This window comes from Camelina sativa, chromosome 20 (assembly GCF_030686135.1).
Source record: "Camelina sativa cultivar CO46 ecotype springtype chromosome 20, ASM3068613v1".
Taxonomy (NCBI): domain Eukaryota; kingdom Viridiplantae; phylum Streptophyta; class Magnoliopsida; order Brassicales; family Brassicaceae; genus Camelina; species Camelina sativa.
In genome coordinates this window covers 25,272,123-25,298,062 of record NC_141899.1, presented here as the reverse complement: position 1 = coordinate 25,298,062, position 25,940 = coordinate 25,272,123, and the positions used below count along the sequence as shown (strand labels likewise).

General features: G+C 33.4%; 3 protein-coding genes and 1 long non-coding RNA gene across 5 annotated transcripts; all 4 read right to left on the bottom strand.

The window, feature by feature from the left end:
• Positions 1-1,202: 1,202 nt before the first annotated feature.
• LOC147919340 (Glycosyl hydrolase family 35 protein) lies at positions 1,203-2,093 on the bottom strand. The gene has a single exon (XM_087503939.1). It carries the CDS (start codon positions 2,079-2,081, stop codon positions 1,203-1,205), a length of 879 nt encoding a protein of 292 aa, XP_087360065.1. The 5' UTR covers positions 2,082-2,093.
• Positions 2,094-8,194: 6,101 nt separating this feature from the next.
• On the bottom strand, positions 8,195-11,135 carry LOC104771282 (protein NRT1/ PTR FAMILY 2.8). Its single transcript, XM_087506603.1, has 5 exons — positions 10,984-11,135; positions 10,674-10,891; positions 9,965-10,512; positions 9,009-9,394; positions 8,195-8,878 (listed from the first exon to the last, which is right to left on the bottom strand). The coding sequence occupies exons 1-5, from the start codon at positions 11,069-11,071 to the stop codon at positions 8,430-8,432; spliced, it is 1,689 nt and encodes a 562-aa protein (XP_087362729.1). The 5' UTR covers positions 11,072-11,135; the 3' UTR covers positions 8,195-8,429.
• A 632-nt stretch (positions 11,136-11,767) lies between these two features.
• On the bottom strand, positions 11,768-13,606 carry LOC147919339 (uncharacterized). Of its 2 annotated transcripts, none has more exons than XR_015594035.1 (5): positions 13,320-13,606; positions 12,982-13,019; positions 12,821-12,887; positions 12,495-12,574; positions 11,768-12,343 (listed from the first exon to the last, which is right to left on the bottom strand). It is a non-coding gene; the product is annotated as an uncharacterized LOC147919339 (long non-coding RNA). The 2 variants fall into 2 exon arrangements; XR_015594036.1 differs by having other exon boundaries at positions 13,395-13,601.
• An 11,608-nt stretch (positions 13,607-25,214) lies between these two features.
• On the bottom strand, positions 25,215-25,739 carry LOC104772678 (ubiquitin-conjugating enzyme E2 5A-like). The gene is made up of 3 exons (XM_010497265.1): positions 25,661-25,739; positions 25,456-25,583; positions 25,215-25,346 (listed from the first exon to the last, which is right to left on the bottom strand). Exons 1-3 carry the CDS (start codon positions 25,737-25,739, stop codon positions 25,215-25,217), a joined length of 339 nt encoding a protein of 112 aa, XP_010495567.1.
• Positions 25,740-25,940: the final 201 nt, after the last annotated feature.

The window sequence follows — 25,940 nt, the reverse complement described above, 5'->3', positions numbered from 1 at the left end:
TCTATATTTTAAAATCCATATTACTATATTTTAGATGAATTACTCTACATTATGATACAACGACAACATCAATTTCATATATTCATGGTCATGTGGATACCAATAGAATTTGTGGGTTCTAGAGATTTAGGGTTTAGGATACAAGGACAACATCAAATCCATATGTTCATGGTCATGTAGATACCAATAGATTTTGTGGGTTCTAGAGATTTAGGGTTTATGATACAACGATAACATCAAATCCATATGTTCATGGTCATGTGGATACCAATAGAATTTGTGGGTTCTAGAGATTTAGGGTTTATGATACAACGACAACATCAAATCTATATGTTCATGGTCATGTAGATACCAATAAAATTTGTGGGTTCTAGAGATTTAGGGTTTAGGATACCTCGACAACATCAAATCCATATGTTCATGGTCATGTGGATACCAATATAATTTGTGGGTTCTAGAGATTTAGGCCTTAGGATACAACGACAACATCAAATCTATATGTTCATGGTCATATGGATACCAATAGAATTTGTGGGTACTAGTAACACATGATCATAAATGTGGGTATTAGTAACACATCAAAGTTTGTTATCAAATCCATAACACATGACCATAAATGTGGTACTAGCAACACATTAAATCCATATATTTGTAGTCATGTGGATACCAACCGAATTTGCGAGTTATAGAGATTTAGAGTTTAGGATACAATGACAACATGAAATCCATATGTTCATGGTCATGTGGATACTAATAGAATTTGTGGGTACTGGTAACAGATCAAAGTTTCTTAAAACTTATCCAAATGAATAACTACTTATGAATGCAATATTTTGTTAATCCATTATGCATCTAATTTAAGCTTAAAGTATGTGGACAAACAGTCTATTTCATATTAAAATTTTAGTTAAAGAAATTCATTAATTTTTAAATTATTTAATTAATTTAGTTTGGACTAATAAATTGTTGATTTGACTATGAAGACCAATTCAATTGTATTTGATTTAGATTAGTCTCATAAATTATTATTTTTTTGTGGAAAGAAAAATATTGAAAAATGCAAAAAACGTTTATTTACAAGTTTCTTAACTTTTTTTTTGTGAACAACTAAAGTTACTAAACTTAAACATAGTAATGAAAAAAAAAAAACAAGTGTTATTTTTTTTTTTTTTTTTTTTTGGACAAACATTAGTTTTCATTCATCAAGATAGAAACCAAATACAAAGATAAGAGGAATCTAAGATTCCAAAGTTTAAAATACAATAAGAAAGGGCACTCCCCAATGCCAACATAAAAGAGATAAAGTGATAGAAACAGTTAGTCGATAATGGTTTCTTGAGAGCTTTGAACCAAAAGCTATGAAGCTTTTTGATACATGTGAGATCTAGGATTATCAACAAGTCTTCCAAGAGCGAGTCAAAGGAGGACTGATTAGCCAGTGTCACAAGACAAAATGGCGTTGATGAAGGGGCCAAAGACGTGCTTCTCGCCGGCAAAAGAAGAACTACTTGAGGTAGTGCTTTGACAAGGGTTTGAGCAAAGGTGATGTTGCTCCATTGGTTGAGGTTGATTGCTAGAGTTGTCGAGGATTGAGAGTTCAGCTTAGACAAATCATAGCGTGTGGAAGTGGTGATGAGGGCATGTTGCTTGTACTCGTCATGTAAGCATGAAGGAGATGATACATTGGACAAGCTCAAGATCCTAGGTGAAGCTATTATAACCAGGAGTCGGAATGGATAAGTGCAGGACCGTAACATAACAGGTGGGTTCTCTCTCGCATGAAGTCCTCGGCGGCCATGGAGATTAAGAAGTTCCACACAAAGTTTGTAGCCGGTTTGCAGCAGAAAAAATACATCAGACCTGGGTTTCAAGCTTTTTGGTGTATGGGGGTCTTTCCTGAAATAACAGATTTGCATATGTGTGGTTTCGGTAATCAGGGGGTAAGGAGAATAAGGCCTGACGAAGCTTCGGTAACCACCTCTCCTTGAAGAGGGGATCATAATGCCGTTCTTCATCATCCTTCTAAAAACATGAGAAGTAATCCTAGATGATTCTAAAGGCAAGGTTCTCATATGCATCATACATAAATAAAAAACAAGTGTTAAAGAAACAAAATATTAAAAGAGAAAGAGATAATAGAGAGAGAAGTGAGAAAGTAAAAGAAAATCATATATATAAAAGTAGAGTTTCAGTCTCTTCTTATTGGTCCACTTGGCAATACAATTTTAACAAAAAAAAAATTATATTAAAACACAAATTTAAAACAATTAATTTTCACATTTAACTCACATAATATAAAACTGAAATCTTTATAGCTTCTCCCTATAAATTATGCATTAACTTTATTTCTCCACTAAGTTGTATTAATCAATTGTATTAAAACAAAACAATAAATTAGAATTGTAACTCTCATTTTTCTAAATGTAATTTTTCATCATTTCTCTTCCTATAAATACTCATTATCTTATTCTCTTAGTCTATCACTCTTTCATTCTCTCATCTTCTTCCACTACTCTCAAATCTCTTTTTTGTTTTGTATTTTTTTTGTTATTGTTGTTGTATGGATTATAAAAAATCAAATCAAATATCATTGTAAAAGCTTAGTTTTAGAGTTTGTATGATATGTATATCTTATATATTTATTTTAATCTTTTAAAATGTTTATCTCCATTTTCTATTTTATATTAACATCTTATAAGTCATTATTTTCATACTTCCTTACAATATTCACCACACAATAAGATCGTGAAGTTGAAATGATCCATATGTAATTATCTATTATGTCTCTGGTTATCTCACATATTCATGTATCATTTTAAATAATTTATAAAGATCAATATAATATTTAAAGATCAATATAATTATTCATTTATCCATTTATAAAGACTATTTTGTTTTGTGATCCAATTGTTAAATCTGCAGAGATCAATATAATATATCTATATATATTTTTTATGATTTGAGGTTTTTGAAAACAAAAAGAACATAATTAAACAATTGGTTTTTTGTGTCTTTAATCAAAATAAAAAATGATCCAAAAAACAAAACATATTCAACTGGAACTTAAATATAATTTTAAAAATATCATTTCACTAAATTCTCTAAAGATGAAACCATTAGTATGAAATCTAGCACTATAAATTAAATTGATGAGTGAAAACCAAAAAAATATAAGTTATCCTTGGGATTTTAAAAATTATTGAGATTGAAGAATTCATATAATTTTATAAGAAAACTAATTTAGTTTGTCACTTAAAAAGTAATATTTTTTATTTTGAAATATTATGTGTAAGTGTTGAGTTTATATCAACAAACAACCAAATCATGTGAATTTTGATTCAGCCACTTGGTATTCCTTTTATTTTAGGTTATAAAAAATTAAAATATTTATTTATAATTAAAGACATGTAACTCCATTTAACTCAAATGTAACTCCTATCCAATAATTGTACATTAATTCATTCCTCCTACTAACTTATTATCTTTCAAGAGAAAATTAATATATTTCTCATGTAAAATTATTGTTTATAATATATTTCTCATTTCAAAGTTTAAAGCAATATATCATATATATAAAAGTAAGGTTTTGGTCTCTCCTTATTGGTTGATTTTCATTTAATGTTTTCTAATTTTTTTTATTTTTTTATTTGCTTTCTAATTGCTTTAAACAATATTTAAGATCCAATAAACACAATACATTTAACTTATACATTAAAATAAAATTATAACTGAAAATAAAATAAATTATGCATTAATCATATTCTACCACTCAATTCTATTCAAACACAATAAATTACTATTGTAACTCCATAGTTCTAAATGTAACTTCCATCATTCTTATCATATAAATAAGCATTCTCTCAATCTATCATTCTCTCATATTGTCATTCTTTTACTATCTCATTTTCACATTCTCTCATTCTCTTTAACAATACCTCAAATCATTTTTCATTTTTTTTTGGTTATTTTTGATTTCTTATTTTTGTTGTATGGGTTGTAAAAAAAAAATGAAATATCATTGTAAATTGTTAATGCTAAATTTTAATTTTAGAGACTACATGATATATATTTTACATTGTTCTTATTTTAAAAGATTTATCTCCTTTATCTAATTTGAATTATTATCTTATAAGTAATCATTCTCTCTTCCTCTCCCACCAATATCAAATGTTGTTATATCTCATATGTGTTGTAAGAGTTTGATTCTATATTTTAATTTAGAAAGTATTATATATATATAGATATTACATTGTTCTATTTTTTAAAGATTCATCTCCATTATCTAATTTGGATTACCATCTTATAGTAAACATTCTCCTATCCAATAATTGTACATTAATTCATTCCTCCTATTGTAATATTGTATTTAAATATTACATAATTTTTAGTTAGCTAAATTTATAGTCACATATATACAATATATATACATAAGAATTTATATTACTTATTAACACCATAATTTGACCCATTATTTGCTTAACTCAATATTGGTTTCAAAGCCAACTAAAGAAAAACAGAAACGATCTTATTGATATTAGACCAAAACATGGGCATACAAACATAATCACTTACACGGAAGATATTTTTAAAAAATAACTTATTATTGCAACATCAACGTATGAAGGATTTACATAAGCAGTTAATTAGAAAATATATAATACAATAAATGTATTGGAAACAATATCAATCAATGATAAGATTGGATCCTCAAAAGTAAGAAACAACATCTTCATAATTCATAAAAAGTAAACGCCACAATTATACACATCTGAACGAAATGGTATAAACATATAGTGTATAAATAAAAGTGATGGCAAACCCCGTATATGCCTAATTAAAACGAAATAATACAAAAGAGAAAATGAAAAAGACCAAAAAAAACAAGAAAGTGCCAACTACACCACAACCCACGCGTTGCGTGGGGAAGCACCTAGTAAAAATAAAAAGAGAAGTTAGTTTAGTTGGAGAGTGTAAATTGTAATTTGACAGAAGAAAGGTATAGTAATAGTAGAAAGTGAGTGTGTGGATTAATAGTTTAGGAAAAAGTGGGTGTAAGTGCAAAATTCCCTAACAAAATCCGTACATATATATATATGGTTGCACAAAATATATATATATATATATATATATATATATATATATATATATATATATATATATATATGCACGTATTATGCTACTCCATAAATAAAAACATATTAAAATTTTTTATATTGATTCGATTGAACTAAAAATGTTTTGGAAGCATTGACATAATTAACAGAAGCACTTCGAAATTATATCACTGACTGCGTTGGAAACCTTTAGGCTCTAGTTGTTGGAATCATACTTACCATTGATGCTGAGACTTGCAAAGTTTTCGTTAAGTCAGGTGAATTTGAGCTCTTTTGAAAGGTTGCGGATTCTTGTGTGATTCTTGACATGTCTCCCAGCTTTAAAGTGTTTAGAAGAGTCTCCACAGCTTTGTTGAACCCTTCTTTTCCTTGAACGTATCATTGGTGCGTCTCTAATTTTGAGTATATTCGGTTTATCGATAAGTTCGATGTCCTCTGAATCATATGCATCATACATAAATAAATCAGTAACACTAAAGCTATGTGAGATGTTAAACCGACCTGGAAATTCCATAGTCATTAGTATTGATTTTCTCTGGCACGTTAAATCGTTCGCCTCCTCTAAATGCAAGCTTTGAACTCTTTTGGTTTAGGAACTTCTCTAATCTCATGTACACCCATACCTATTCTCTTGGTTCAAAACCCATATAAACCAACGCATATTTCCTCATCGATTTAAAATATAAAGAGGACTAATTTTCGCAATGCATTAATTTTATCTAAAAGACTAAACCATATATCTAAATGGAGACATTTCCATAATTCGTATTCAAATTCATCTAAACGCTCAATATATCATCCCTCCATTTCAGTGATTAATAATGAAAATCTTACGATTAAGTGAATGGTTGGTTTAACGTGGATTGCACTTTATGGTACTTTGACTAATTAAATAGATTTATTGATATATATATTTCATTTATACCTTATATATCTGATTCATATATCATATATGTAATTAATTAGTTTACACTAGTTATAGGAATTGTGACAACACAATCGTCATTCTCTACTCAACTCTTTAATGTTTAGTTTACTGTGTTTTTTTAGACGAGATTAGGACCCGCGGTATACCACGGAGCAAAATTATTTATAACTAAAATATTTAAATTATAAGTAGTATTTGTTGGTTAAATATGTTATAACTATATAATAATTGTCAATTTTATGGTTTAAACCATATAATACCGTAATATAATTTATTTTTTACATAATAATTATTTAATCAATTTAATTAGTATGTCTATTCTCTGATACTGACAATATTAACAAAATAATGAAATGATGTTTTACCCGTGTAACACCGAATTAATGATATTTTCTAATTTATATAAATATTAATAAAATATGTTCTGCTATATAACCATGTCCCGAGATATTTTAACTCATACTATATCATCTTAATTTTTGACATTTATTGTGTATCTACAGTATAATAATTATCATATTTATGTTTTTAAAAGTTTTAAATATTTATCATATTTAACCTTTTAAAAATCTTTAAAATAAAGAACCAAAATAAACCAAATAAAACTTTTTAAAGTTTGAATATCTGATAAATCAAGCTTTCTACTCATTTGTATTCGGAATCATTTTGGTATCTTTTATAGTATGACTCTGAACCATTGCCCAATTTTTTCGACGATGTGGGATATTGTACCCGTACTTATATATCTGATTCATATATCATATATGTAATTAATTAGTTTACACTAGTTATAGGAATTGTGACAACACAATCGTCATTCTCTACTCAACTCTTTAATGTTTAGTTTACTGTGTTTTTTTGTAGACGAGATTAGGACCCGCGGTACACCACGGAGCAAAATTATTTATAACTAAAATATTTAAATTATAAGTAGTATTTGTTGGTTAAATATGTTATAACTATATAATAATTGTCAATTTTATGGTTTAAACCATATAATACCGTAATATAATTTATTTTTTACATAATAATTATTTAATCAATTTAATTAGTATGTCTATTCTCTGATACTGACAATATTAACAAAATAATGAAATGATGTTTTACCCGTGTAACACCGAATTAATGATATTTTCTAATTTATATAAATATTAATAAAATATGTTCTGCTATATAACCATGTCCCGAGATATTTTAACTCATACTATATCATCTTAATTTTTAACATTTATTGTGTATCTACAGTATAATAATTATCCTATTTATGTTTTTAAAAGTTTTAAATATTTATCATATTTAACCTTTTAAAAATCTTTAAAATAAAGAACCAAAATAAACCAAATAAAAGTTTTTAAAGTTTGAATATCTGATAAATCAAGCTTTCTACTCATTTGTATTCGGAATTATTTTGGTATCTTTTATAGTATGACTCTGAACCATTGTCCAATTTTTTCGACGATGTGGGATATTATACCCGTACTTATATATCTGATTCAGATATCATATATGTAATTAATTAGTTTACACTAGTTATAGGAATTGTGACAACACAATCGTCATTCTCTACTCAACTCTTTAATGTTTAGTGTACTGTGTTTCTTTTGTAGATAAATTCATAGATTTTTTAAGACACAAATTTTTCCAGCTGTCTTCACATTCGAAGTCAGTTTTACTGGCAGCCCACTGTAGTGTATTAGCAAAAAAATTACTGCTTTCTTCTTCTGAAGATTCCTTAAAAAGAACTATTGTGATAAGGCCCATCAGTCTTTTGATAGACATGCCTCTTTTTTGTTATCTAGTTCATAATTAATTTAAATGGAGAGATCTCTTGAGATATTATTAGCAGGTCCATTACAGATCCAGTGAGAATAAATTTGTGAAAATTTGAAATGAAAGTATGGATTTATTGGTGCTGTTATTTTAGGGAGCTAGCTGATTTAAAAAGTCAAAAAAATGTATAGAAAACTTTTTTATATTCAAATATATGTGGAATATTTAATTTATTTTTGTTTATTTGAAACATTCCAAAATTTTTGTTTATTATGATATTCATCAAACATTCCAAAGTTTTTATGTTTTTATGAATCAACATGTCAAACATTATATTCAGTATTCAGTAATATATACTAGAATTTAACAGGATTACAAAACATTTTGACTAACACCAGATCTTAAAATTATAAAATCATCACACCAGTAACACAAAAAATTACATAAAACAAAAAAGTAACATAGCATCTCAAAATAATATAACATAAATTTAGAGATACCAATAACCCTTTTGAATATATTTTTTTTAAAAAGAAAAGTAAGTCCAAATACGCAAGAAAGTTTAAAGAAAAAAAAAGGAAATTGAACCTAACCTCTGAAGCCTTATCTAAAAATCTTTAGTGTCCTTTTTTATTCTCAGTAGCAAACCTTGAAGCAAAAAACCTAAAATAGAGCAGATTCGCGAATTGAATGCCGGCTATTATGAAAAAATAGTTCTCAAGCCTGTTCTTGTTCAAGTCTTTGTCTCCTAACCACGATTTCCCTTCCTTGCGTGTCACGGCATCAATCACATTTATAAGAAGCGTGCATATGTAACTTGCAATCGATGAACTCAAGAAGAAGATCGCTCCCGCAACTGCTCTCATATGCTCGGGCATCCTAACAGTTAGAAACTCCATCAGAGCCACTGCTGAAAACGCTTCCGTTAAACCCGCCAGAGCAAACTGAGGAAGGAGCATTAAAATAGAAACCGGCGATACGAATGAGCCATTCTTTAGAGCGGAAGCTCTTCGCTTTTTTTCTTGGAATGCCGCGACAATCATACAAGTGATTCCCATTATGATACCTAATACAACCAGCGAATGTGAGAAACTAAATAGAAAGGAAAAGAAAGACATTGTATCACTCATACCGACAATATCTAAACCTATAATTTTGTATATATCTTAACAAAAAAAGAAAAGGCAAATTAATACCTATCTCGATTCTTTGTTTCATTGTTAACCGCTTTTTCCGCCCCGTGATACGTTTCACTATTGGTATGATAACACACTCGTAAAGTGAAATCCAAATGGCAAGAGTGATCATGGAGACGAGGTTCATCCATCCTGCCGGGACTTGGAAATTATGTGGTCCGAATGTTTTATCCATTTGCATAGCTTGAAGGATCCCGTAAATGTTTTGTTGGTCAGTCAGCATGAAACACGCGATCCCCGTGACCCAAACAGGTAAAATTGCTGTCACACTTTTGATGTTTTTCACTTGCTGCATAGTACATAATCTCCATTTATACTTCGCCTTACCATCTTCATTTAACTCGTTCGGATTAGTTACCACCGATGCTTTGTCAACAAACCTTAACCTGTCACACCGAAACATCTAACAAAGATTAGAGACTTTACATATTACACTTATATATTAATGTCATTGTTTAAACCGCCAATTTCAAGCACTATAAAGTGAGACTCAATTCTTATTTTTCGAATATAATAATAATTTCGCTTCTTAGATAATATTTTATTGACAAAAAAGAAAAAGTAAAATTTAGAATTGTAATGGCAAAAAATCGAGGATAAACAAGTTTCTCTTTTTGACAACAAAAAGGTTTCTTATAAAAAATATTGTTTAAACTGTAACCGCAAACATCAAAGATAACCAAAGTTCCTAATTATGTTTGCGTCTTATCGATATAATACCGCAAAGTGTTTCTTGAAGAAACTTTCTTCGTTTGGAAATACCCATAATTATGCAAATTTACATTAATAATTTGGTTTTTGGTCTAAAATACCAAAAGTTGTGAACTGATTTAGAAAGAAAAAAAAATTATTTTAGAAGATGCAAATTACTTACTTATAAATTTTTAAATATTAAAAGTATAATTTTAATTCATTTTAGAAGCAAATACATAATCTAATTAATGTAACGAACTAACCTATGTTTGTCTCGGACCAAAGTGGTGGATGATCCATCATCAGAAGGGCCTACGTAGAACGTTAGATCTGCTCCAGGTTTCACCTTACGTTTCTTACAGGCCGCAACAACAACCTTAACAATGTCTGCGAACACACTGCCCTCAGGTTTTGCACAAATGTAAGAGTGCTGACCGATGAGGAAGGTGGTGATGGAGAGTGCAAAACAAGCCGTGGGGATCACAAAACCAATGACCCAACTGATATTAGTCTGTATATAAACGACACCTGTCAGTGCAATGACTAGAGCCACAGTGAAGGAGAAGTACCACCAGTTAAAGAACGTTTCAAGCTGAGCTTTGCCTTTTTTAGTGCTTGTATCGAATTGATCTGCTCCAAATGCGATGTTGCACGGTCTGATTCCTCCTGCTCCAATGGCTAGTAAACCTAGACCGGAGAAAAGAACCCCAAGCTGCCATTTCGTGGGCTGGTTTGAACAATTCGATGGATCGTTGCAAGCCTCGGGTCTTAACCTTGGGAGAGCCGCAGTTAGAGCAATTATTCCCATTCCCTATCATAGAAACAATGTTCAAAACCACAACGATAATCGTAAAAGTTCCTTAGTCCTAACCCATAGAACAAGTCTACGCACTAGAGCAAACACTTAACCATACACTTTAGGTTCCTGGTTTTTACGGTGTTGAAAATGAAGAGAGAGGAAGGGAAAATTACGATGAAGGAGGCTATGGAACCAAGGAGAAGAGTCCAAAATCTTCCGAGGTAAGCATCAGAGACAAAAGCACCAGCGAGACTAAGAACGTTGCAAGAACCAAACCAAATGTTGATGACATTCACCAAGAAGACACCACCGAGATTGTATTTTGTTGTGAGATACACTGATAGATTCCCTATTAAGCTCATTGACGCCAGCTTCTCAAACGACTCATTTGCTTCATAAACCCGAAATAAAAATATTTTATTTAATTTTATAAAACCCAAAGAAAAAAAAAATGTCAAATAATGAAGAACGTAAAAAACGAACCAATAATGTACTTGATAGCTCTCCATCCTCCTTTCTCCTTCTTAAGAAGAGCACGTGATGATGGAGATGAAGAAGATTCAATGTCCATTTTTTTGTTCTTAGGTTTTGAGAAGAAATGAAAAATACATTTGATGGTGTTTATAGATTTGTTGGAGAGAGAAGAAGTAAAAGGAAAAAGTCAGTCATCACACAGTGTGTATGTAACTATGTTCAAGCTGATTACTAGGGAATAGGGATTGGTTTCTGAGTTTGTTATAGATATTACTGAAATTATATAGTCTTATCGAAAGTCAAAATTGGGGCTTAGGTTTCGTAACCCCTATCCTAATTTTACTTCTATTGAAATAATTATCTTATAATTAATTTGATAAATTTGGAGCTGTAATACACTCGCGTGGATTGAATTATTGAAAAAAAGTAGCAATAAAATGACAGAAATAAATTTATCATCAGTACAATCAAAATAAAATATGTTTTCGCTTCACGTGACACGTACATCAGTTTTATTCAGCACTTCCAAATGCCACACCTCCTCAAACTGGACATCTAATAAAAACATTTTGATTGGTACACTACACATCGTATAACTTAAAAAAATCTATATATTTGTTTAGCTGTAATTCAATAAATAAAAAATAAAATCCGAGATGCTGTTATAGATTTCACAAGTTTAAACGCAGCAGTTGCGAGTTGCGACTATAGAAGCATCTCCATTGGGAGAATATAATTTTGAGACTCTAATAATTTTAAAATATTAAATTGTGTACTTTTTTAGAATAAGAACTTTTAGAAGTTTGATTAATATTATTCTTCTCCATTGGTAAAACTCTTGTTGAGTTCTTATTTTTGAAAAATAAATGTTATGCTTTGAGAAAACAGAGGAAGCCTGTAGAAATAGATAGTTTAGAAGTTGTGTCATTAGAGCCGAGTTGCGAGCCAACCTTGTAAGCCTTGCTCGTAGTGTCGATCACCTAATTTTTGGATTGCCAAGAGCTGGTTAAGAATCTGTCTATCCATTCAGAGAGTGAGGTTGATAGCAGAGCACGGGGTTCACCATGCCGCCCAGAGTTCCGTTCCCGCCATATCGAGTGGACGGAGAGTTGAAAGACATATCTGGTCAGGAAACTTTGTATGCGATCATGCTGAGTTTCCGAGAGGTAATCCAAAATTGTAGGCCATGAAGTGGAGAGCCTTGCCTTGAAGACATCTCTCGCTATTGACGTCCAGATTTCTGCAGCATAGGGACAAGCAAAAAACAAGTGATCACGAGTCTCTACAGGGCAGGAGCAGAACACACATGTCACCGGAGAGCCATTGGTCCAAGCAAGCATGCGGTCTCCAGTAGTAAGACGATTTTGAACTGCAAGCCAAGTACAAAAAGTATGACCAATGTTAGACATAATACGATGAAAATAGAGTTATGCATACTATATAGGGAATGATGTGGTCAAAGAAAGCAGATGTTTACAGGCCTTTTTTTCTTTTGCTTTACTAAGTCTCCATAAACTTACCGCAAAAGTATACTCCACAAGTGTTTTGGCAAGCGTACGGTTGTAAACAGGTCGACCATCATCACTCTTCAATTTGAGAACTGAAATAAGAAGAAACAAGTCACACGACTCACACCATAGAAATTGACATTATTCATTGATAGCCATACAGGTACATATAAAATCATCACTTTTCCAGATTGAGGATCCATGTCACATTGTATTAATATCTTCAAAAGTACTATCATTCCACAGAAATTTCAAATCTTGATATTATGCTCAGAAGGAGTATTAAAAACTGTGTACAAAGAGTCATAATAAAAGTTGCATAATTTATTAAACTCTACCAGATGAAAAGGAAAGAAGACAAGCAAAAATTGCCAGCAGGAAAAACCATCTCTTGTGTCCCATGTTCTGCAAGAAAGGCAAATATAAACACAATTAAATCATCATCTTCTGTTCATCAATCAAGCAACAAAATTGAGCTGAAACAATTTTGTAAACTTACCACACTCTCTTCCTTCACCAAGATTGGTTCTTGATTACCTGTACAAACACATACTTTAAACAAGGGCTTGGTACAATTCGCAGGAAAGCTCCCAAATTCAGGTTCAAAACACCCTAACTAAAAGTTTCAAGAACTACCCATAACTTCAAAAACCCTAAAGCGTAATCTCACACATAAATCACAATCTGGGTATGTCGATAAATCAAAACTTGATAGATCAAGCACACACCCAGATTGACCTTACTAAAATTGATCAAGCACACACCCAAATTGATCAAGCACACACCCAGATTGATCAAGAATCAAAAGATGAAACAAGGAATGAGAACGAGACTGACCTGACATAGAATTGGTTTGTATAAGAAACGACGAATTAAAAGATATTTAAAAAAGTTTTTTTTTGTTTTGCTAACCCAGTTGAGATATTTTTTATGTTCGTCTTCTTCGGGATGGATCGGTTCAGACAGAAAGATCTGTGAAGTACACAAATGAAGCTTTTGGGATGAAACGAGAGATTTTCGTGAAAGAGAGAGAAGAAGAAAAAAATGAAGCAAAATAATTTTTTTTTATATCAAAGATAAAACCAATGATATGTCTACACTTTAACCAGCTCTCCCAACAAGAGTCGGTGTTAAAACTTACTAAATAAAAGGCAACTCTTGTGTTTTTTTATTAATTTTGATTTATTTTTTGTCCAAAAAATAGTAAGAGAATTTTAACAATTCTACTACATTCAAAAACTAAACTTATCATTTCTACCACATTTGCTAATTCCTTTTAAGAAATACCACAAGCATAATAGATAAATACTAAAATAACGTTTATCATTTCCTTCTTTTTATCATAACTAAAATAAAGTTTTTTATTTTATTTTATTTTGTTGTATTAACTTTTCAACTTTCTCATCTTCTTTTTTTTCCATTAATTGTCTCCACATCTTTAAGAAACACTTATCATATTCATTTTTTTTCACTACAAAAAACACGGTAAGTTACATCATTTATAATCATGGTTAACGTCGGTTGTCTAATGACTCCAATATATTGGCGTCGGTTTGGAAACCGACTTCTCACGACCCGACGCTAAAATTAATAACTTCGGTTATAGAACTGACATTTAGTTTAACGTTAGAATATTTGCGTCGTTTTCATAAATTTAACGTCAGTTTTATTGTGACTTTAATTAGCGTCACTCATGCAACCGACGTATGTGCAGTGATTATTTGATTATATTATATTCCAATTTATTTAATACATGACAATTATAAATAAAAATTCATTAAAAATATTAATCTATATAAAAGTTAGATATTCGAACATGATATCGTTTTATATGGAATGTAACTCTGTATAAAATTTTCTAGTGGCATGGATACAATCTTATAAGTTATAACAAATACAAGAGATGTTTATTACTGTAGTAAACCTATACTCTCTAATAGCATCAATAGCATATGTTATCAATGTTTGCTCTATTGTCTCTCCCCATTTCTTTGCAGCTTTCCACATTCTCTGGTGACTTCACTTGTCATTGGGACCCGAGGACATTGATATGATATGACTGTAATCGGATTAGAAATTCAACACAATGCTTTCTACCTGCATCCTGTATATCCAACATCATTAACCTCTTTCTTTCTCAGTTTTCTTCTCTCATGATTTAATAAAAGAAAGTTCAAACACTATGGATGAAAAGGCTCTAGACAACGAAATCATAAATGCAAGAATACTTGCAAAACTGGCGACAGAATGCAGTGTATAAGTTCTATAGCAATCCCAAGAAAGACAAACACAACGATTACTTAACAGTGCTAACAAATTACCAGTGTACTGGAGCTAAATGGGAGAAATTAATGAATGAATGAATGAAACACTTTACCTTATGGAACTATGGATAGGGGTCGAACGTTCTGAGGCAAGCTCGTATCCATTAGGATTGTCACAAGGAGGCTGAAAAATAGACCATCAGAAGAATCATTTTTAAAGTTTGAGAATGGAGAGAGTTGTTTACATATTTCCAGAATAAGCACTGGAGATACTCGATAAGAAAATGAGCCTTACTTGGAACAACACTTTCAAGTTTCAGAATTTTCTTTGGACTGATAGAGAAATCTGGAAAAAATAAAAGGAATAAAGTATAGAGTGTTAAAGAAACACATAATGTAAGTGGAAAACCTTTACTAAGGCTTGCAAAACAATGAACACATCCGAAACTTTAAAACTAAACCTCAAACTCATAATACAACATATAAAAGGAACAGACGACTAACCCTACAAATTCTTGCTTTATTGGAGACTAGCTTCCATTAGATCTCCCTCGTAATGCAATAGACAGATCAACAAACTTGTTCTATGTCTCTGACTCTCCTCATTCTAACAGAGTTGTGTTGTTATATACGATTTTCCACACTCACCTAGAAACACATATTAAAAAATTGCAAAGAACTTTGACAATCAATACCAAGTACTTCAAATGTGTGGTATTTAGTAATTTGTACTTGCAAAAAGCCATAATATCCATTATTCATAGCTATGTCAACAGTTTGAGTAAAACACGACAACATATAGGAATCAAATCGAAAACAACTATGCATTATTCATCTTTCTACACTGAAATTGGAAATATAAATCAGTAAATGTTGAATTGAATGCTCTGTTTCAAATCAAAAGACTTACTCATGTTATGAATTCAAAAATTTGGGATTCGCCGCTGAAGAACCCTAGCCCCAAATGTTTCACGAATCCATCAAATCCTGAAACGAAACCTAAACGCACTGTTAAATTTGAACTACTTATTCAGAAACAAAACAAAATTCGAAAAAAATGTACCATACGAATACAAATCATCGATCACAAGCTATCAAAAAAAGCCGTTGGAGATAGAGAACGAAAACCTCGAATTCGAGTGAGATTTGTTCCTTCGATGTTGGATCTTAAACCTCGTGATATGGATGATGATCAATTTCATCGCAATCGAAGAGCAAGCTAAGAAAAAACTAAGCGTTCTCCGATTTTCAGATTATGAAAAGAGATCTCCGATTTTGATTTTGTAAGGAAGAAGAAGATAAACACTCTATCGTAATTTTATTAATATTATTATTGATTAGTTAAACTTAAAACTAATGTCAGTTTATTAAACAACGTTAAATTCCTTCCTTTATTTGGTTTTCACGTCGGTTTGAGAACCGATGTTAAGAAACCGACGTCTTCTAGTAATTTTCTTGTAGTGATTTCCTCATCTCTTTTTTCTTCCATTGATTATCTCTACATGTCTTCAAATTCACAAAAACTATTAATCTTGTGATGGACAAATTATTTTACAAAGACATTAATTTATTTACTTAATAAACCAAATTTACACTTCTAAAATCTCCACTTTTCCACTATTAATCAGATCATGTACTACATGATCTACAAAAAACTTGTAGACAACATACTTGACAATGGACAAGTACTTTAAGCTAATGGATAAGTTTATACTCTTCAACTTGTCTATGAGACAAACTTTGTCCACATAACTAATTTTGTCCATAGACTTATGCTACCCCACCCACTAGATCTCTAACCCCAAAATGTATATAATTTACAAACTATCCGTAACCTGTAGATAAATTAAATTAAATATAATTTATAAAGTGTCCACTACAGGTCCCACTTGTTTGTCTAGTCATTCCAAACAATTAATGCTCATTAATATTGACAAAAGAAAAAAAAAAAAATAGAATTGCAGCTTACAACTCCGAGGGCATTATTGTCTTTTTAAGTAACCTTTATGGTAGGAGGGAAAAGATGTTGTAATATATGGTATAATTGAAAAGTTTGTTAGCAAATATGGTATTCTTAATTAAATACTCTTGCTAAATCCCCCAATGGACTTGCTCTAAGAGTTTACATAAGCATCTATATATATTTTTGGAGACATTTTTGGGTGAATTACTCAAATGTTACTCATTTTAGGTAATATTACCAGAATCTACAAAAAACTTTTTTATTACTAGAATGTTTCGGGTATTTTAAAAATACCTAGCGTGCCCCTGTTTTAAGTTACCGGAAAAAACGTTATTACAAAAATGCCATTGCCACGTCAGACGCCACGTCAGAAATCGCTGACGTGTAACCATAACTCAGCCGTAACGCGTTACAGAGTATGTTGCGGCTGAGTTATAGGTATGTTGTGGCTGAGTTATCGGAAAAACATTTGAGTAAGAGCGGACGGCTGACTTATGAAAATCTGGCTGAGTTATGCTCATAAGTCAGCCAAGCGTTACGGCTGACTTATTAAAATCTGGCTGAGTTATGCTCTAACTCAGCCATCCTTATGGCTGAGTTTTCACCCGACGGTTGAGTTGTCAAAATTTTTGCTGAGTTATCAATACGACACGGCTGAGTTGTCAAAATTTTGGCTGATTTATCAATACGACACGGCTGAGTTACCATTTTCCGACTGGCTGAGTTATGAAAAACGGCTGACTTATTAGATGTTTTTACGGCTGAGTTATGGTAAAAAAACAATAACTCAGCCGTGATAGGCTGACTTATTGACAACTCAGCCATTTGACGGCTGACTTATTAGCAAAAGATTAATTACTAGAATGTCAGTTACGGCTGACTTATCAAACGATACGGCTGAGTTACATATTTTCAGTTGATGAAGTGGCTGAGTTTGACAGCAATTTTTTTTGCTTTTTAATTACTGTAATGTTTTTCATGTTGTGGCTGAGATTTAATTAGGCCGAGTTATGGTATTGTTTGATGGCTGACTTGCCACGTCGGACGTAGCATCCATGTCAGCATTCCATGTCATCATCTTTTTTCTCCGGAAATACGAAACGTCGTTCGACTCTTATTCTTCAACTGGTTAATAAGTAAACTATTTACCTTCTTATTCACCTTTTTCTTCTACTTCTTCTTCACTTTCTTCTTCACCTTGTTCTTCTACTTCTTCTCTACCTTGTTCTTCATTCATAGATTCAGTTCCGGTACTAGTTGTGTCCGGTAATTGGATAAAGACACAGAGATATGTATTTAACTCCGACGATAGAGGGTGTATAGTTGTGCAGATAGATGGAGGCACAACACACGAGAAGCTTGTTCTTGAAGACTACGGATTGGACTCGTTTAGCCATGAGCTAAAGCTGAGCTACATGTTCTCGAACAGGGCAATGAAACATATGGCGCATGATACTCCACCAGTTTTTGTCTCCAATGATCGATAGTTGCAATGTTTTTTGGGGCTATGGAAAACCGATCAGCTACGTATCTGTGTAGAGTTTTCGGCGAAAGAGTCTACAGAAACTAGTGGAGCTAGAGGAAGTATGATTCGGCGAAGCAGAGACTCGAAAGCAGAATCTACATACGAAGTGTGCGGTGGGGGATTTGAAGGCACTTGTTTTGATTATGGTAAGATCGTTGACAAAGAAAACGAAGAAGAAGAAGAAGAAGCTGTCAAAGTAGCATCTGACGAAGAAGAAGACGATGAATTTTCAACCCGATTTGATGTTTTCGACGACTCCAATGGTGAGTCATCTGATGACGAGAAGTTTTCTGTATTGGGCGAGCCTCAAAGTAAAGTGGAAGACCCACCTACTCCGCCTCCTCAGAAGAAAACTCATAAAGATGATAACTTTGCCGTATCGAAGATGAATCCGGAGGCTATTAGGTTGGAGGTGTCAACGCTAAAAATTGCTGTAGGACAACGATACAGTAGCAAAAAGCAGTTCAGGAATCACGTGAAACTTATTTCAGTTAGGGATGGATTTGATTTTAATGTACCAACCTCAAATCCGAGACAAGTGGTTTTTAGGTGTTGGGTTAAAGGATGTCTTTGGAGAGTTCGTGCATCTGTACAAGGGGATGACCCGGATTTTCATGTTCTTGTATACGATTTGGAACACACATGTTCTGTGACGGAACGTTCTACTAGATGCCGCCAATCAACAGCTGATGTATTGGCAGGTCTTTACAGGGACTATCTTGGTGATCTTGGTCCGGATGTCAAACCTAAAAGTGTCGGAGTCATTTTCAATAAGCAATTTAGTCTAAAGGTAATTACTATGTTTCGACTGACTTATTGATAATAATGGCTGAGTTATAGTTATGTATAGGCTGAGTTATTTACATTTTACGGCTGACTAATTCAAATGTATCGGCTGAGTTATATATATATTATGGCTGATTTATTAATTTGTTGGTGTCAACAGATGGGTTATTGGAAGGCATATCGAACGTTGCTGAATGCAAGGCAGATCGATCAGGGAACTCCTGAGGAAAGTTTTAGCAAGTTGCCTTCTTACATATACAAGTTAAGAAGGGAAAATCCGGGTACAGTCACGCATCTTCAAATAGGTGATGAAGATAGATTCAAATATGTTTTTATTGCTTTTGGTGCGAGTATTGCTGGGTTTGCTTTCATGCGCAAAGTTGTTGTTGTCGACGGAACGTTTCTCCATGGTAGTTACAAAGGGACGCTTCTAACAGCCCTAGCTCAGGATGGTAACTTTCAAATTTTCCCATTGGCTTTCGCTGTTGTTGACACTGAAAATGATGAGTCTTGGCGTTGGTTCTTTACACAACTCAAAGTTGCCATTCCAGACGAAAAGGATCTTGCGATAATCTCCTACAGACATAAGTCAATAGGGAAAGCAATTGGTCAAGTGTATCCATTGGCTTCGCGTGGAATTTGCACTTACCATTTGTATAAGAACATCTTGGTGAAGTTCAAAGGAAAACATTTGTTCCCTCTGGTGAAAAAAGCAGCAAAGTGTTTTAGGCTAACTGATTTTAATGAGGCTTTCAATGAGATTGAAGCACGTCATCCCAAACTACATGGATACCTCCAACGAGCTGGTGTCCGAATGTGGGTGCGTGTTCATTTCCCGGGTGGAAGGTACAATTTAATGACAACGAATATTGCAGAATCAATGAACAATGCACTGTCAAATGCTAGATGTCTTCCCATAGTTCGACTTCTAGAATCGATACGGGATATGATGACCAGATGGTTTTCTGAACGGAGAGAGGATGCCAAATCGCAGCTAACAACGCTCACTCGAGGTGTTGAGAAACTGTTACAGGTAAGTTTACATAAGTCAGTCGTCAATGTTGATAACTCAGTCATAACAGTTACAACATCTCAGCCGTTATTGTTTCCTTATCTCAGCCATTACCATTATAGTTTTCATAACTCAACCATTACTGTTTCAATAACTCAGCCGTAATTGTCTTCATAACTCAGCCTAAAACGTTTTTTCTTAATAGGACCGTGTCACCGCAGCAAGACTTATGGAGGTACAAACGATTGATGCTGTACATGTGCAAGTAAAATATGGATCATCTTTGCATGTTGTAAATTTAGAAATAAAAAGTTGCACATGCCGTCGTTTCGACCACGAGAAAATACCATGCATCCATGCAATTGCAGCTGCAGAGCATATGCATGTGTCTCGTATATCCATGGGCGATCCGAAATTTAGGAGTGTCAATTTGGTTAACGGATGGGCTGGTTCAATCATGCCTCCAAATGAATCATTCCCTGCTCCTGAAGTTGTGTATAATCATAAGTGCTTGCCTCCGATTGTTGTGAACCAGCCAGGAAGGCCGAAGAAGCGTAGGATTAAATCATCTTTGGAAGTTGCCACTGATAATAAACGCCCTAGGAAGCAACACGCATGTTCGCCATGTAAGCAAGTTGGACACAATGCGAAAACTTGTGCTCTATAGTTAGGGAGATTTATTTTATTTTGTGTTATTACTCATCTGTCAAGTACTATAACTCAGCCATCACATGAATTGATAAGTCAGCTATAACTCACTATAACTCAGCCATCACATGAATTGACGAGACATTTTGTCCCGTATCACGATAACTCAGCCGTCATAAAATATAACTCAGCCATATAATCAGTCGTATAAATACCAGTCGTTTGTTTTCATATTGTTTCTTTCGATAACTCAGTCATAACTCACTATAACTCAGCCATGACATGAATCGACTATATCTTTCATTTTTCCGTAAAACTATAACTCACCCGTTAAGCAATATTTTAGCAAGTTAACCTAATAATAGACGCGACCTTTCTTTTGATAACTCAGCCATATAGATTGTTCATTTTGATAACTCATCCGTTATTCACTATAACTCAGCCGTCACATGAATCGACGTGACCTTTCGTGTTCCCGTAAAACTATAACTCAGCCTCAAAGTGAGAGTAGATACTAAAATGTGGAAGCATGAAAGGTGGATACATAGAATTAGCTGAAGAAAAAAGCGACGTTTAATACATGAAAAAAGATGGGAAACTAGACGAATAAATGAAAAATAATTATTTTAAAATAAACAGAAATTAGAGACACGAATTGATAAGGTAAAACTGGAAATCACTGCTGGAAACCCTAAAGGATCTCAGAGACTTTGAGGGACAACCACAGAAGGTAACAGTTTTTGCACATGATATCATAGTCTCCATAGCGGAGAAATGGAAACCATAATCCATAAAACACATCACAACATAAGCGGGTGAAGGGAGTGGCGGGCTGTCAGGATAGCGATGGGAGGCTGAGTATGAGTTTTTCCGGGCCGTATTAAAACAAGATAAATATTCTAGAAAATAATTACCGGTTACAATGGCATCCGAAGACATCAGAGGATAATGATTTGCATCAAACAGCTGGAGGTAATGGATGGCCATAACCTCATTCCCTTGACAAATACTTAGTACCCCACATGCTAAGGTGGCATAAGCATCCACTGCTACAATACGACTGAGAATATCAATCCCACGCTAGATATCTCTATCCTCAGCCACAACCCTTAGCCCTTTGAAGTAAATGGCAATGGGGTTGCCGGCGTCAAAGCATTTGACGAAGAAAGGCCTGTGCCGCCCTTCAATTTGGAGGCCACCATCAGGGGCATTGGATGTGTTGATTTCTGATGAGGGATCAGTACAAAGGAAATAGAAAGCAGTTGTCTTTAGAACTTCTTTATTGTACTGCATTTTTCCCCCTACGACCAGCCCTTAAAATAGATCCAAGTGAGGTCCATCCACCATAATCTGCAGCATATTCTGCAACAAGGGAAACGATTTTTATGAAAACGTCGTCGGGGAGATCCGGGATCTTGGGTGCTAGAGCGGACATAGTGTTGTAAAAAATAATTTTATTCTAGTTTGTAGTTGAGAGGTAATAGACTAAAGTAACGGAAATACTTGCATATATACAGAGATGGAATAATAGTACAAGAAAGTTATTTGGAAGATGAATTTTGTTTTCCTGTAAATATTTGTAGTTGAGAGGTAATAAATAGACTAATAATTTTATTGTTAGGCAATATTTTGGCGGGAAACCATGTTGTAATAGACACATCGACGAGACCTTTACGGATCTATAAATCACTATAACTCAGCCGTCACATGAATAAACGAGACCTTTCGTTTTCCTATAAATACTATAACTCAGCCGTCAAGTCATATATATATTTCAGCTACCTACTTTCAAATTATTCCTAGTGATAACTCAGCCATCACTTACTATAACTCAGCCATCACTTACTATAACTTAGCAATACGAGACCTTTCGTTTTCCCGTAAAACTATAACTCAGCCGTTAAGCAATATTTTGGCGGGAAACCGTAAGTTAACCTAATAATAGACGCGACCTTTCTTTTGATAACTATAACTCAGTCATCACATGAATCGACGTGACCTTTCGTTTTCCCGTAAAACTATAACTCAGCCGTAAAGCAATATTTTGGCGAGAAACCATAAGTTAACCTAATAATCGACGTGATGTTTCGTTTTCCTATTGTTTTTCCTTTATATTCTCTTAATTCATTGTATCGTTTTGGTTTCTTACTCATTGTATTTTCGATTTCCTACAAATCTCCTCTACAACCAATATCAATATATTGCATTTCCTTCGATCATTGCATATGTAAGTCTCCTCTCTCCATCCCCTCTCAATCTATTGCATATTTTCCGATCATTGCACCTATCAGTTGGTGACGGTTGTTTTTATTTTGATAGTCGAGCAATGGACGGAGAGGGTTCTTGTAGAGGTCAAAAACGCAAGTCAGACAAAGCAATATCGCTAGCAAGAGTCCCAGATTACAAGTGGGAAGAGGAATCACTATTGGCCGTGTCTGAAGCTTTTACTCAGACAAGACTCGCCGCCGAGGCGGAGACAAAGCGTCGCTACACAAAAATTCAGCGTATGATGGATGAGCATATGAAGAAGAAGGAAGATAAGACCGTCCTCGTGCATCAAGTGGAACTAATCGACGCTCAACTATCCCAACTGAATCAAATCTTGGGTGGAGAACTTGTCGACTTAGCGACAGAGCACAAGAGGTTAGAGCAGATGAGAGAGATTGCAGAGGCCGATGCCGACCAGTGTGTGGTTCCTCCTCCTCTTGATTGGGATAAACTAAAAGCTCATGGTTCCTCCTCCTCTTAATCGGTTTTTAGAAGTGAATTCCATTGTAATGTCGTGTCTTCTTCTTTATGAACTCTGAACTTGTTTTTTTTTTTTAATTTCTTTTTGTAATGTTTCATATTAATATAACCCAGCCGGTATTACGATAAATCAGCCACTAAGATTTATAAATCACTATAACTCAGCCGTAACATGAATCGTCGAGACTTTTCGTTTTCCCGTAAATATTATAACTCAGTCGTAAAGTCATATATATCAGCCATTTACTTTCATATTGTTTATTGTGATAACTCAGCCATAAGTCACTATAACTCAGCCGTTACATGACCTTTCGTTTTTCAGTAATGATTATAACTCAGCCGTAAAGCAATATTTTGGCGGAAAACCATAAGTTAACCTAATAATATTAATATTTAATTCCTAATAATATTAATATTTAATTGTTGACCCGAGTGATGTTCTTCTTCTAAAAAACAAAAATCCCCAAATGTCGAATGCTTAAACCCTAAAAAATCAAATTCTCGTAAATCAAGTTCTGGGAATCATGAGCAATGTATCTGGAGATTCGAGTTGTGCATCAAATGTACGAGAGAGAGGACGAGGTACAATTGTTGGCGTGCCTAAGAGATGTTGGTGTGGAGAAGCAATCGTGGCCAAAAATTCAAAATCGGAGTCAAATCGGTGTCGATGATACTTCCGTTGTGGGTATGCAGCTGCGCAGAAGGTAGAGTCTATCTTGGTTATGTTGAATCTGTTCTTGTTGATTTGGTTTATGTTGAATCTGTTCTTGTTCCAATTGCTGTCTCCATCACCTTGATAGCTTATGAATGATGACCACGTCTTCAAGTGGGTCGATGAGGCACTGTTGGATGAGGTAGAGACTTTCTCTGTTAAAACTGTAAAACTACAAATGGAAATGGAGATTGAGAAGAAGATGCAAATGGAGCTTGAGAAAGAGCTATTTGAGAGGGTTGAAGATGCAAAATCAGAATTGAAAGCAAGGATGAAGATGATGATTGTTGTGATAATTTTTGGTTATATGTCGTGTTTGGTCTATTTAAGATAGCAGGATGAGCTAGTGTATGATGGGATTATGTTTCCATAATGTTGTTGTTAATGGTTATGGATTCCAAGCAAACTAATGTTGTGTTGTTAGTGGTGTTTTATCAATCTCTTTAAATAACTCAGCCATAAATTTACTATAACTCAGCCATAACTCACTATAACTCAGCCGTCACATGAGTTTTCGTTTTCCCGTAAATATTATATCTCAGCCGTAAAGTCATATATATCAGCCATTTACTTTCATATTGTTTATTGTGATAACTTAGCCATACTCACTATAACTCAGCCATCACATGACCTTTCGTTTTCCCGTACATATTATAACTCAGCCGTCAAATTATATATATCATTCATTTACAAGAGTATATCTGGTTTTTAGAAAGTTTTAAAAGGTTTTACAAATTGTTTATAATGATATATATCAATTTGATTTGCTTTTTTAAAAGTTTTACAAGTTGTTTCTAATGTTTTAAAACAATAAAATCTGAATAAAATATTATTTTAAAATGGAGTTTACAATACCAGAGACTGAAATATTTTATTAAAAAGAACAAATAAAAGATAAATTATTCAAGAGTTTTAAAAATAGATTTGAACTATTTAAGTTCATATTTCAGTTTCCTCTCCCAGCGTATTGATTTGTCATCTCTCTAGCCATTACTTCAAACCTTCTCCTATAAGATTTGTGGAGGTTGGCAAGATATTCAATGGTCTGTTCCTCATCATTGACCTCTGGTTCAATCAACTCTCCACTAATCCCTTGAAAAGCTTAACAATCGACAAGGGATGCCAATAGTCGGCCCTCAACACTCTTAGGTAAATGCCTCCATTATCTGATACGTTTGGATGGCAAATTTTCTTGATGAAACAAACCTGCATTATCAAGAAATTTAATTTAAAAAACTTTTGAGTTGCTGTAAAAAGAGGAGTCCTAATACACATGCTTGCTAAAATGAAAAGGAGTATAATCAAAAACAGATACCTTGGGGGAATTATTTGGGAAATCAGGCGGAAAATTAAGACTTATTTTAAACACTCCCCCTTCATAACGGGTGTTCACCGGTCCGATTAAAGTCGCCTCCCAACGGAAAATATCGTCATCAACAATTACTAACAAAAAGGAAAACACTCAATCTCTTTTATCCTTAACAGTAAAACAAATTTAATCTGAAGATGTATGCGTTTACCTGCTGTGACGTTTGGCGAAAGATCCCTGTTCAGATATTTCAAATCAGACCTTATATGGCTTGAAGAACGATGGGCCATTTCTGATGGATTGAAAGAAGAAGGTAATACGATTTGTCGAATCTGAGAGATGATTTATACGTTTTCGTGAGACAAAGGTTTGATGTGTAAGTCAAGAGCAAAAAGTACTTATAGTACGCGAAGCGTCGCTTTGGTTTACGAAAAGTACCCCTTCGGATTCATAAATACATAATTCTTACCGAGAACTGACAGCCTTTGTCA

Bases quoted from the DNA above. Each gene is read 5' to 3' on its own strand.
- LOC147919340 (XM_087503939.1), bottom strand. From the start codon at position 2,081: ATGATGCATATGAGAACCTTGCCTTTAGAATCATCTAGGATTACTTCT.
- LOC104771282 (XM_087506603.1), bottom strand. From the start codon at position 11,071: ATGGACATTGAATCTTCTTCATCTCCATCATCACGTGCTCTTCTTAAG. The intron at 10,892-10,983 runs GTTCGTTTTTTA...GGGTTTATGAAG, and splicing joins AGCTATCAAGTACATTATTG to CAAATGAGTCGTTTGAGAAG. The intron at 8,879-9,008 runs GTATTAATTTGC...TGGTTGTATTAG, and splicing joins GAAACAAAGAATCGAGATAG to GTATCATAATGGGAATCACT.
- LOC104772678 (XM_010497265.1), bottom strand. From the start codon at position 25,739: ATGGCCCATCGTTCTTCAAGCCATATAAGGTCTGATTTGAAATATCTG. The intron at 25,584-25,660 runs GTAAACGCATAC...CCTTTTTGTTAG, and splicing joins TTCGCCAAACGTCACAGCAG to TAATTGTTGATGACGATATT. The intron at 25,347-25,455 runs GTATCTGTTTTT...TTGATAATGCAG, and splicing joins TCCCAAATAATTCCCCCAAG to GTTTGTTTCATCAAGAAAAT.